Source organism: Etheostoma spectabile, unplaced genomic scaffold, assembly GCF_008692095.1.
Source record: "Etheostoma spectabile isolate EspeVRDwgs_2016 unplaced genomic scaffold, UIUC_Espe_1.0 scaffold00007190, whole genome shotgun sequence".
Classification (NCBI taxonomy): domain Eukaryota; kingdom Metazoa; phylum Chordata; class Actinopteri; order Perciformes; family Percidae; genus Etheostoma; species Etheostoma spectabile.
In genome coordinates this window covers 17,671-31,414 of record NW_022603465.1, presented here as the reverse complement: position 1 = coordinate 31,414, position 13,744 = coordinate 17,671, and the positions used below count along the sequence as shown (strand labels likewise).

At 44.8% G+C, this 13,744-nt stretch overlaps 1 protein-coding gene across 2 annotated transcripts; it reads right to left on the bottom strand.

Moving 5' to 3' along the window:
- Positions 1-1,179: 1,179 nt before the first annotated feature.
- On the bottom strand, positions 1,180-13,744 carry tsc22d4 (TSC22 domain family member 4). Of its 2 annotated transcripts, none has more exons than XM_032508305.1 (7): positions 13,460-13,744; positions 11,784-11,879; positions 8,952-9,348; positions 8,647-8,850; positions 7,708-7,841; positions 2,440-2,488; positions 1,180-1,432 (listed from the first exon to the last, which is right to left on the bottom strand). In XM_032508305.1, the coding sequence occupies exons 3-7, from the start codon at positions 9,303-9,305 to the stop codon at positions 1,283-1,285; spliced, it is 891 nt and encodes a 296-aa protein (XP_032364196.1). In that variant the 5' UTR covers positions 9,306-9,348; positions 11,784-11,879; positions 13,460-13,744; the 3' UTR covers positions 1,180-1,282. The 2 variants fall into 2 exon arrangements, with proteins under 2 accessions (XP_032364196.1, XP_032364195.1); XM_032508304.1 differs by having other exon boundaries at positions 1,187-1,432; positions 2,440-2,491; positions 13,460-13,743.

Genomic DNA, 13,744 nt, shown 5'->3' with positions numbered 1-13,744 from the left:
TCATCTCGGCTATTGGGTCTTGATTCCACTTCCCTGTAACAAGCTGTCAAAGCAGAGGCCCAGTGATTGAGGGGGCTATCTAAGAAGGTAATTAACAGGTTAGTCTGATCCCGTGCGATTGTTTTCTTACATAACGAGTGAAGATGGTTCTGTAGATATAGTATCAGACGTGTACATCACGGTGTCATCAGCCTATAAATCACGGTGTCATCAGCGTATAAATCACGTTATAAATCACGGTGTCATCAGTTTATAAATCACGGTGTCATCAGCCTATAAATCACGGTGTCATCAGCGTATAAATCACGGTGTCATCAGCCTATAAATCACGGTGTCATCAGCGTATAAATCACGGTGTCATCAGTCTATAAATCGCGGTGTCATCAGCCTATAAATCACGGTGTCATCAGCGTATAAATCACGGTGTCATCAGCCTATAAATCACGGTGTCATCAGTCTATAAATCACGGTGTCATCAGCCTATAAATCACGGTGTCATCAGCGTATAAATCACGGTGTCATCAGCGTATAAATCACGGTGTCATCAGTCTATAAATCACGGTGTCATCAGCCTATAAATCACGGTATAAATCACGGTGTCATCAGCGTATAAATCATGGTGTCATCAGCGTATAAATCACGGTGTCATCAGCGTATAAATCACGGTGTCATCAGCGTATAAATCACGGTGTCATCAGCGTATAAATGTATAGAACAATCTGACCTAACTTGAGGACATTGAGAAGACGGAGAATGAGAGACACCCCAGCGATGATCCCTGAGGGACACCTCACGTTGGAGAAGGACACGCTGAGACCAATGGCAGGAAGTTCAGTTCTGTTCTTGTTTATAATATCTGTGTGTGTGTGTGTGTGTGTGTAATAAACTCTGCATGTTCTGTGGTTAACATTATTAATTTATTAGAAACTCCTCTCTATCATCATCATCATCTTCATCATCATCTTCATCTCTACGTAGAACTTCTCCATTGACAGTCTGTTGCCATGGTTTCCAGAGTCCTTGTTAGTCTGATCATCAGCTGTTAAATTCATTCCCGCTTAAGGGAGGGGGGGGGGTGTTGTTTAGATTGTGTGGGTTGTGTTTTGTGTTGTGTGTGTACTATGTGTTGCGTAGATTGTATGTGTTATGTGTTGTGTAAATTGTATTTGTGTGTTATGTGTTGTGTAGATTGTGTGTGTTATGTGTTGTGTAGATTGTGTGTGTTATGTGTTGTGTGTGTTATGTGTTGAGTAGATTGTGTGTGTTGAGTAGATTGTGTGTGTTATGTGTTGTGTAGATTGTGTGTAAGAGTTCTCAGGATGTGGTTTTCTCTCTGCAGCTGCTGGTTCTTCTCCTGCAGGTCTCTGATCTGGTCCCTGAGGAGCTCCACCTCCTCTCGGACCGCCAGCATCAGGTGACTCTTCACCAGGTCCTGCACAAAGCATTTGGGTTAGAGTTAATTATCACATTAAAAAACATAGTCAAAATGTCAGAAAAAAATAATCAGAAAATAATCAGAAAAACGTCCGACTGACTGACGTCTGACTGACTCACGTCCGACTGACGTCTGACTGACTGACATCTGACTGATGTCTGACTGACGTCTGACTGACTGACGTCTGACTGACGTCTGACTGACTGACGTCTGACTGACGTCTGACTGACATCTGACTGTCTGACTGACGTCTGACTGACATCTGACTGACATCTGACTGTCTGACATCTGACTGACGTCTGACTGACTGACGTCTGACTGACATCTGACTGTCTGACGTCTGACTGACGTCTGTCTGACGTCTGACTGACGTCTGATTGACTGACGTCTGACTGACTGACGTCCGACTGACGTCCGACTGACGTCTGACTGACTGACGTCCGACTGACTGACATCTGACTGACTGACGTCCAACTGACGTCTGACTGACGTCCGACTGACTGACGTCCGACTGACGTCCGACTGACTGACGTCCGACTGACTGACGTCCGACTGACTGACGTCTGACTGACATCTGACTGACATCTGACTGACGTCTGACTGACTGACGTCTGACTGAATGACGTCTGACTGACGTCTGACTGACTGACGTCTGACTGACGTCTGACTGACTGACGTCCAACTGACGTCTGACTGACGTCCGACTGACTGACGTCCGACTGACTGACGTCTGACTGACATCTGACTGACATCTGACTGACGTCTGACTGACTGACGTCTGACTGAATGACGTCTGACTGACGTCTGACTGACTGACGTCTGACTGACTGACATCTGACTGACATCTGACTGACTGACGTCTGACTGACTGACATCTGACTGACGTCTGACTGACGTCTGACTGACGTCTGACTGACTGACTGACATCTGACTGACGTCTGACTGACTGACGTCTGACTGACTTTCAACAAACTTCAAGAAACTTGAGTAGAATTCTAACTCACCATGGCTTGTTCAATTTTGTTGTCAATGGCAATCAGACTGTTACTGGAACTACTGAAAGGTGAGATACAGACAGGTGAGATACAGACAGACTGACAGACAGAAAGGTGAGATACAGACAGACTGACAGACAGAAAGGTGAGATACAGACAGGTGAGATACAGACAGACTGACAGACAGAAAGGTGAGATACAGACAGGTGAGATACAGACAGACCGACAGACAGAAAGGTGAGATACAGACAGACTGACAGACAGACAGGTGAGATACAGACAGGTGAGATACAGACAGACCGACAGACAGAAAGGTGAGATACAGACAGACTGACAGACAGACAGGTGAGATACAGACAGGTGAGATACAGACAGACAGGTGAGATACAGACAGGTGAGATACAGACAGACTGACAGACAGAAAGGTGAGATACAGACAGACTGACAGACAGAAAGGTGAGATACAGACAGGTGAGATACAGACAGACCGACAGACAGAAAGGTGAGATACAGACAGGTGAGATACAGACAGGTTAGATACAGACAGGTGAGATACAGACAGGGGAGATACAGACAGGGGAGATACAGACAGGGGAGATACAGACAGACAGACAGACAGAAAGGTGAGATACAGACAGACAGACAGACAGACAGACAGGTGAGATACAAACAGGTGAGATACAGACAGGTGAGATACAGACAGACCAACAGACAGGTGAGATACAGACAGACAGACAGACAGAAAGGTGAGATACAGACAGGTGAGATACAGACAGACCGACAGACAGAAAGGTGAGATACAGACAGGTGAGATACAGACAGACCAACAGACAGGTGAGATACAGACCGACAGACAGAAAGGTGAGATACAAACAGACAGACCGACAGACAGGCAGACAGGTGAGTTACAGACAGACAGACATTGTAACTTGTCTTTGAGAAACTAAATCAAAACGCTGATACTCTTCAGGAAGAGCCCACCCCTTTTACCCTGTTGCCATGGTTACCTATGGCAGAACAGCAGCAGTGATGTTATGGATCCTTCGGAGCCCCGCCCCCCGGGCAACGGGGCCGCCACTGATTGGTCAGTGGTGCTAGGGGGCGTGGCTGGTCGTGACTGACCCGTGGTGCTAGGGAGTGGGGCCAGCTGTGATTGGTCCGAGGTTCTAGCGGGTGGGGCCTGCTGTGATTGGTAAGTGGTTCTTGCAGGTGGGGCCAGCTGTGATTGGTCCGTGGTTCTTGCGGGTGGGGCCAGCTGTGATTGGTCCGTGGTTCTTGCGGGTGGGGCCAGCTGTGATTGGTCCGTGGTTCTAGCGGGTGGGGCCGGCCGTGAACGCTGACGCGTCTTCGGCCATGAGTCCCTGACACCTGGCACGTGACCTCTGACACTTCTACGGTCCCGCAGCATCACAGGGGCCCCCACAGGTGTCTCTGGTTGCATAGCAACGAGCTGCAAAGTCCTTAGGGGGAGGGGTGGGGTGGATGGGGGGCGCCGCTGCAGATGGGGACACGGGGCGTGGTCAGAGTTTGGAGACGCTGGCTTGCGCCCGGAAAACATTCTCTGCCGGCCAATCACAGCTCAGATACAGACTGCAGGAACCTGCCGGCCAATCACAGCCCAGATACAGACTGCAGGAACCTGCCGGCCTATCACAGCTCAAATACAGACTGCAGGAACCTGCCAGCCAATTACAGCTCAGATACAGACTGCAGGAACCTGCCAGCCAATCACAGCCCAGATACAGACTGCAGGAACCTGCCGGCCTATCACAGCTCAAACACAGACTGCAGGAACCTGCCAGCCAATCACAGCCCAGATACAGACTGCAGGAACCTGCCGGCCAATCACAGATCAGTTACAGACTGCAGGAACCTGCCAGCCAATAACAGCCCAGATAAAGACTGCAGGAACCTGCCGGCCAATAACAGCCCAGATACAGACTGCAAGAACCTGCCGGCCAATCACAGATCAGTTACAGACTGCAGGAACCTGCCGGCCAATCACAGCCCAGTTACAAACTGCAGGAACCTGTCGGCCAATAACAGCCCAGATACAGACTGCAGGAACCTGCCGGCCAATCACAGCTCAGATACAGACTGCAGGAACCTGCCAGCCAATCACAGCCCAGTTACAAACTGCAGGAACCTGCCAGCCAATCACAGCCCAGTTACAAACTGCAGGAACCTGCCTCATTAAGGTCTAATGTCTCTTGTTAAGGTCTAACGTCTCTTGTTAAGGTCTAATGGTCTTGTTAAGGTCTAACGTCTCTTGTTAAGGTCTAACGTCTCTTGTTAAGGTCTAATGTCTCTTGTTAAGGTCTAATGTCTCTTGTTAAGGTCTAATGTCTCTTGTTAAGGTCTAACGTCTCTTGTTAAGGTCTAATGTCTCTTGTTAAGGTCTAACGTCTCTTGTTAAGGTCTAATGTCTCTTGTTAAGGTCTAATGTCTCTTGTTAAGGTCTAATGTCTCTTGTTAAGGTCTAATGTCTCTTGTTAAGGTCTAACGTCTCACGTTAAGGTCTAACGTCTCTTGTTAAGGTCTAAAGTCTCTTGTTAAGGTCTAATGTCTCTTGTTAAGGTCTAACGTCTCTTGTTAAGGTCTAATGTCTCTTGTTAAGGTCTAATGTCTCTTGTTAAGGTCTAACGTCTCACGTTAAGGTCTAACGTCTCTTGTTAAGGTCTAACGTCTCTTTTTAAGGTCTAAAGTCTCTTGTTAAGGTATAATGTCTCTTGTTAAGGTCTAATGTCTCTTGTTAAGGTCTAATGTCTCTTGTTAAGGTCTAATGTCTCTTGTTAAGGTCTAACGTCTCACGTTAAGGTCTAACGTCTCTTGTTAAGGTCTAACGTCTCTTGTTAAGGTCTAAAGTCTCTTGTTAAGGTCTAATGTCTCTTGTTAAGGTCTAATGTCTCACGTTAAGGTCTAATGGTCTTGTTAAGGTCTAATGTCTCTTGTTACGATCTAAGACTCCAGTCTCTCGTTAATGTTCCTCAGTCTTTTGTCCCATGATGTCCTGTGATTGGCTGGTTCCTCTGTGAGTCCTCTGGTTCTTTAGGGTCCGCGAGACTCTCGTCCAAACCGCAGCAGCTGTCTCAGGACGTCCAGATGTTGACTTTAAAACTCTTTGAACTCTGAGTGAGAGACATCAGGTCTCTGCCACACTCTCTCTGCTATCTGATTGGCTGCTGTCACATTCCAGTCCCCGCCCACTCTCTCTCAAGGCCAATAGAAACTCTGCAGAGGAATTCTCCTCCGGCCCACTCAAAGGGGGGATGGGGGGGGGGGCAAAACAAAGCTTCATTCATTCGTTCACTCGTTCTTCTGAGGATTTAAACTCAGTAGTCTGCAAACAATGAATGATTCTGTGTGTAGTATCACGTGTTCTGTGTGTAGTATCATGTGTTCTGTGTGTAGTATCACGTGTTCTGTGTGTAGTATCATGTGTTCTGGGTGTAGTATCATGTTTTCTGTGTGTAGTATCACGTGTTCTGTGTGTAGTATCATGTTTTCTGTGTGTAGTATCATGTGTTCTGTGTGTAGTATCATGTGTTCTGGGTGTAGTATCATGTGTTCTGTGTGTAGTATCATGTGTTCTGGGTGTAGTATCATGTGTTCTGGGTGTAGTATCATGTGTTCTGTGTGTAGTATCATGTGTTCTGGGTGTAGTATCATGTTTTCTGCATGTAATATCATGTGTTCTGTTTGCAGTATCACATTTTGTGGGTGCAGTATCATGTTTTGTGCGTGCAGTATCATGTGTTCTGCGTGTAGTATCATGTGTTCTGTGTGTAGTATCATGTGTTCTGTGTGTAGTATCATGTGTTCTGTGTGTAGTATCATGTGTTCTGGGTGTAGTATCATGTGTTCTGGGTGTAGTATCATGTTTTCTGCATGTAATATCATGTGTTCTGTTTGCAGTATCACATTTTGTGGGTGCAGTATCATGTTTTCTGCGTGCAGTATCATGTGTTCTGTGTGTAGTATCATGTGTTCTGGGTGTAGTATCATGTGTTCTGTGTGTAGTATCATGTGTTCTGGGTGTAGTATCATGTTTTCTGCATGTAATATCATGTGTTCTGTTTGCAGTATCACATTTTGTGGGTGCAGTATCATGTTTTCTGCGTGCAGTATCATGTGTTCTGTGTGTAGTATCATGTGTTCTGGGTGTAGTATCATGTGTTCTGTGTGTAGTATCATGTGTTCTGGGTGTAGTATCATGTTTTCTGCATGTAATATCATGTGTTCTGTTTGCAGTATCACGTTTTGTGGGTGCAGTATCATGTTTTCTGCGTGCAGTATCATGTGTTCTGTGTGCAGTATCACGTTTAGTGCGTACAGTATCATGTTTTCTGTTAGTAGTATCATGTTTTCTGCGTGTAGTATCACAAGTTCTGCATGTAGTATCATGTGTTCTGCGTGTAATATCACATGTTCTGCGTGTAGTATTATGTGTTCTGCAGGGAATATCATGTGTTCTGTGTGTAGTATCATGTGTTCTGTGTGTAGTATCATGTGTTCTGCGTGTAGTATCATGTTTTGTGCGTGCAGTATCACGTTTTGTACGTGCAGTATCGCGTGTTCTGCGTGTAGTATCACGTTTTGTGCGTGTAGTATCATGTTTTCTGCGTGTAGTATCACGTTTTGTGCGTATAGTATCATGTTTTCCGCGTGTAGTGTCATGTGTTCTGCGTGTAGTATCACATTTTGTGCGTGTAGTATCACATGTTCTGCATGTAGTATCACGTTTTGTGCGTGTATCACGTTTTGTGCGTGTATCACCTTTTGTGCGTGTAGTATCAAGTGTTCTGCGTGTATTATCACGTTTTGTGCGTGTATCACGTTTTCTGCGTGTAGTATCACGTTTTCTGCGTGTAGTATCACGTTTTCTGCGTGTATCATGTGTTCTGCATGTAGAATCACTTCGTTTTGTGCGTGTATCATGTTTTGTGCATGCAGTATCATGAGTTCTGCGTATAGTATCATGTTTTGTACGTGTATCATGTTTTGTGCGTGCAGTATCATGAGTTCTGCGTGTAGTATCATGTGTTCTGCGTGTAGTATCACGTTTTGTGCGTGTATCATGTTTTGTGCGTGCAGTATCACGTGTTCTGCGTGTAGTATCACGTTTTGTACGTGTATCATGTTTTGTGCGTGTAGTATCATGTTTTCTGCGTGTAGTATCATGTGTTCTGTGTGTAGTATCATGTGTTCTGTGTGTAGTATCATGTGTTCTGTGTGTAGTATCAAGTTTTCTGTGTATAAGTAACATATTGGTATTACCTGTCATCCCCCGGCAGGTTGAAGATGGTTTGGTCCAGACTGAAGGCAGCTGGAGGGAGGTCAGGGGTCAGACCGGGATGGTATGGTCCGGCGGGGGGGGAGCAGGGCTGAGAGTGAGACAGCCTGAGGACAGACTGGCAGCGAGACAGACAGGTCAGCGGCTAGTCTTCCAATAGAAACATGCTGCATTCAGGACACGGGTGGAAAAAGGAATTTGCATTATAATAATAAGATAATAAGATAAGAGATATAATATTGTCCGATGGGTAGATAAGGAACCCGTCCGACAGGTAGATAACCGACCTGTCCGACAGGTAGATAACCAACCAGGTAAATAACCGGCCTGTCCGACAAGTAGATAACCGACCTGTCCGACAGGTAGATAACCGACCAGGTAAATAACTGACCTGTCCGACAGGTAGATAACCGACCTGTCCGACAGGTAGATAACCGACCTGTCCGACAGGTAGATAACCGACCTGTCCGACAGGTAGATAACCGACCTGTCCGACAGGTAGATAACCGGCCTGTCCGACAGGTAGATAACCGGCCTGTCCGACAGGTAGATAACCGACCTGTCCGACAGGTAGATAACCGACCTGTCCGACAGGTAGATAACCGGCCTGTCCGACAGGTAGATAACGGCCTGTCCGACAGGTAGATAACCGGCCTGTCCGACAGGTAGATAACCGACCTGTCCGACAGGTAGATAACCGACCTGTCCGACAGGTAGATAACACAATCACACACACACATACTCATGCATGCTGACTTGTTAGCATTTGATCATGTGATCATTTGATCATGTGATCATTTGATCATGTGATCATGTGAGTTCTCTGACAATCTCATAATAACCTGAACGACCTCTGATATCAGGAATCTAACCCAATCAGGACGTAGTGAAGCTGCTTGTTGACCAATAGGAATGCGTCTCACCCGTCCTGCAGAGTCCACGTCCAGACGTAGAGGCGGGGGGATGTTTCGGGGGCGGGGCAACGGCGGAGGAGGGGCAAAGTCAAACCCAGGCGTTGCCAGGATACGGACGTTTGGGCCCGGAGGGGTTGGGGGGGGCCCTGCCCTGAAGCCTCTGATTGGCTGCTGAGAGTGGACGCCGCCTCTGATTGGCTCCAGCATGTAGTGCTGATTATTATTACATAAGAAGACAGTGAACACACCTTCAGCTGAGACAGACAGACAGACATCACACATAATACACATATACACACATATCACATTAGTACCTGAGAGTAGGCTCCGCCCCCGTCAGCGTCCCGGCCAATCAGCTCCAGGGACTCCAGCGAGTGGGCGTGTCTCATGGAGTCCATGACGCGGCTGCACCCGTCCTGCGTCTCCATGACGTCGGTGCATGTCCAGCGGCCGCGCCGACTCGTCTGTCCACGCCCGCCGGCCGCCGCCAACCGCACCACCCGGAACCTGGAGCCCTGCCCCGTTGCATCATGGGAGCCGTACCTCCTCTTCAGACAGGGCGTGGTCGGCTGGGAGGAGCTTCCCTGAGCCACGCTCGCAGCTGATTGGATGAGGTCTGAAGTCACGCTGGTGATCTGGAAGCTACTCCTCTTTTTAAATGCACTCATCCTCACACACACACACACACACACACACACACAGACACACACACTGAAAAACAAAAAGAATAACTTGTTAATGATGTCAGTCTTTAGATGTTATGTCAGTCTTTAGATGTTATGTCAGTCTTTAGATGTTATGTCAGTCTTTAGATGTTATGTCAGTCTTTAGATGTTATGACAGTCTTTAGATGTTATGTCAGTCTTTAGATGTTATGACAGTCTTTAGATGTTATGACAGTCTTTAGATGTTATGACAGTCTTAAGATGTTATGACACTCTTTAGATGTTATGTCAGTCTTTAGATGTTATGACAGTCTTTAGATGTTATGACAGTCTTTAGATGTTATGACAGTCTTTAGATGTTATGACAGTCTTTAGATGTTATGTCAGTCTTTAGATGTTATGACAGTCTTTAGATGTTATGACAGTCTTTAGATGTTAGGACAGTCTTTAGATGTTATGACAGTCTTTAGATGTTATCTTTAGATGTTATGACAGTCTTAAGATGTTATGACACTCTTTAGATGTTATGTCAGTCTTTAGATGTTATGACAGTCTTTAGATGTTATGACAGTCTTTAGATGTTATGACAGTCTTTAGATGTTATGTCAGTCTTTAGATGTTATGTCAGTCTTTAGATGTTCGGACAGTCTTTAGATGTTAGGACAGTCTTTAAATGTTATGACAGTCTTTAGATGTTATGACAGTCCTTAGATGTTATATCAGTCTTCAGATGTTAGGACAGTCTTTAGATGTTATCTTTAGATGTTATGACAGTCTTTAGATGTTATGTCAGTCGTTAGATGTTATGTCAGTCTTTAGATGTTAGGACAGTCTTTAGATGTTATGTCAGTCTTTAGATGTTAGGACAGTCTTTAAATGTTATGACAGTCTTTAGATGTTATGTCAGTCGTTAGATGTTATATCAGTCTTCAGATGTTAGGACAGTCGTTAGATGTTATATCAGTCTTCAGATGTTATGTCAGTCGTTAGATGTTATATCAGTCTTCAGATGTTAGGACAGTCTTTAGATGTTGTGACAAGAGGAGTAGCTTCCAGATCATCTTTATGTCAGTCTTTAGATGTTATGTCAGTCTTTAGATGTTATAACAGTCTTTAGATGTTATGACAGTCCTTAGATGTTATGACAGTCTTTAGATGTTATGACAGTCTTTAGATGTTATGACAGTCTTTAGATGTTATGTCAGTCTTTAGATTTTAGGACAGTCTTTAGATGTTATGTCAGTCTTTAGATGTTAGGACAGTCTTTAGATGTTATGTCAGTCTTTAGATGTTAGGACAGTCTTTAAATGTTATGACAGTCTTTAGATGTTATGACAGTCTTTAGATGTTATGACAAGAGGAGTAGCTTCCAGATCATCTTTATGTCAGTCGTTAGATGTTATGTCAGTCTTTAGATGTTCTGTCAGTCTTTAGATGTTATGTCAGTCTTTAGATGTTCTGTCAGTCTTTAGATGTTATGACAGTCTTTAGATGTTATGACAGTCCTTAGATGTTATGACAGTCCTTAGATGTTATGACAGTCTTTAGATGTTATGACAGTCTTTAGATGTTATGACAGTCTTTAGATGTTATGTCAGTCTTTAGATGTTATGACAGTCTTTAGATGTTATATCAGTCTTTAGATGTTATGACAGTCTTTAGATGTTATGACAGTCTTTAGATGTTATGACAGTCTTTAGATGTTATGTCAGTCTTTAGATGTTATGACAGTCTTTAGATGTTATGACAGTCTTTAGATGTTATGTCAGTCTTTAGATGTTATGACAGTCTTTAGATGTTATGACAGTCTTTAGATGTTATATCAGTCTTTAGATGTTATGTCAGTCGTTAGATGTTATGACAGTCTTTAGATGTTATGTCAGTCGTTAGATGTTATGTCAGTCTTTAGATGTTATGACAGTCTTTAGATGTTATATCAGTCTTTAGATGTTATGACAGTCTTTAGATGTTATGTCAGTCTTTAGATGTTATGTCAGTCGTTAGATGTTATGTCAGTCTTTAGATGTTATGTCAGTCTTTAGATGTTATGTCAGTCTTTAGATGTTATGTCAGTCTTTAGATGTTATGAAAGTCGTTAGATGTTATGACACTCTTTAGATGTTATGTCAGTCTTTAGATGTTATGACAGTCTTTAGATGTTATGACAGTCTTTAGATGTTAGGACAGTCTTTAGATGTTATGACAGTCTTTAGATGTTATGTCAGTCTTTAGATGTTATGACACTCTTTAGATGTTATGACACTCTTTAGATGTTATGTCAGTCTTTAGATGTTATGTCAGTCTTTAGATGTTATGACAGTCTTTAGATGTTATGACAGTCGTTAGATGTTATGACAGTCTTTAGATGTTATGTCAGTCTTTAGATGTTATGTCAGTCGTTAGATGTTATTACACTCTTTAGATGTTATGTCAGTCTTTAGATGTTATGACAGTAGTTAGATGTTATGACAGTCTTCTGACCTGAACCAGGACACGATTCCTCTCCGAGTCCGGTTATGTCCCCATGGTAACGGTAACGCTGTTTCCCCCGGCAACTGTGATGGGTCGCTGTCGGGGCTACAAACATACAGGTTAATAGTGTTATTATAGAGACACACACACACACACAGACACACACACACACACACACACACACACACACACACAGACAGACAGATAGACACACACACACACACACACACACAAACGCACAAGTACACCCAGAGACAGACAGACAGACACACACACACACACACGTACACACACGTCTCACCTCACAGCTTGTCTGCGTGTCTGTCTGCCTGTCTGTCTGTCTGTCTGTCTGTCTGTCTGTCTGTCTGCCTGTCTGTCTGTCTGTCTGTCTGTCTGTCTGTCTGTCTGTCTGTCTGCCTGTCTGTCTGTCTGCCTGTCTCTCTGTCTGCCTGTCTGTCTGTCTGTCTGTCTGTCTGTCTGTCTGTCTGTCTGCCTGTCTGTCTGTCTCTCTGTCTGCCTGCCTGCCTGTCTGTCTGTCTGTCTGCCTGTCTGTCTCCCTGTCTCTCTGTCTGCCTGCCTGTCTGTCTGTCTGCCTGTCTCTCTGTCTGCCTGCCTGTCTGTCTGCCTGTCTGTCTGTCTCTCTGTCTGCCTGCCTGTCTGTCTGTCTCTCTGTCTGCCTGCCTGTCTGTCTGTCTGTCTGTCTGTCTGTCTGCCTGCAGCTTTGGTCTCTAACTTTCTTTTTGTGTTTCCTGTTTCTCTGACTCTGTTGCACAACCTGAGCCAGTGGGAGGGTGTGTGTGTGTGTGTGTGTGTGTGTGTGTGTGTGTGTGTGTGTGTGTGTGTATATATGTGTGTGTGTGTGTGTGTGTGTGTGTATATATATGTGTGTGTGTGTGTGTGTGTGTTGTGTGTATATATGTGTGTGTGTGTGTGTGTGTGTGTGTATATATGTGTGGTGTGTGTGGTGTGTGTATATATATGTGTGTGTGTGTGTGTGTGTGTGTGTGTGTGTGGTGTATATGGGTGTTTGTGTGTGTGTGTATTACTATCTAAGAGACCTGAACCTGTATTCATTCTTGTGATACTACTCTCATCTGTATATACTGCTGCAGTAGTGCAGTACTACCTTTGTTGTATTTTGTATATATATAAATATATATTATATTTTTTTGCAACCACACTGAAAGTCACACACCCACCCTCACACACACACACACACACACACACACACACACACACACACTCACAAACACACAAACACACACACACACTCAAACTCACAGAAACACACACACACACACACACACACACACACACTCACAAACACACACACACACTCAAACTCACAGAAACACACCACACACACACACACACACACACCCACACACACACACTCACAAACACACAAACACACACACACACTCAAACTCACAGAAACACACACACACACACACACACCACACACACACACTCAGTCACACACCCACACTCAGTCACACACACACACACACACACCACACACACACACACACACCACCACACACAACACTCACAAACACACAAACACACACCCACACACAAAATGTCCATGAACACATCACGGCGCTGCATTCACGCGCTTCTTTGCTCGTTTCTTTGTTTCTTTAAACTCACATAAAGAATAATGGTTGTAAACAAACACTCACGTGCACGTGCTCGGCGGGAGCGCGCTCCAACCACGGCGCTCCGGATCAGGGGTCGGTGACGTCACCAGCGGGCCCGATGACACAATCGGTCCGTTATACCCGTTATACCCGGAGAGAGCAACACAAACAGCTACAAGCGGCGCATGCGCACAGTTTACAGCGAAAAGTTTGAACACAAGTCCTCCAACTTCTTCTTCTTCTGTTTCTCTCTTCTGTTAAACAGGCGTTTCTTCTTCTGCTACAGAAACTAACTCTTCTTCTCTGTCTCCATCGGCTCTGTGGCAA

Excerpts from the sequence above, each read along its gene's own strand:
- tsc22d4 (XM_032508304.1), bottom strand. The coding sequence starts at position 9,305 with ATGAGTGCATTTAAAAAGAGGAGTAGCTTCCAGATCACCAGCGTGACT. Across the intron at positions 8,851-8,951 it reads GGGGCGGAGCCTACTCTCAG|CACTACATGCTGGAGCCAAT; the intron begins GTACTAATGTGA and ends AATAATAATCAG. Across the intron at positions 7,842-8,646 it reads ACGTGGACTCTGCAGGACGG|TCTGTCCTCAGGCTGTCTCA; the intron begins GTGAGACGCATT and ends TCTCGCTGCCAG.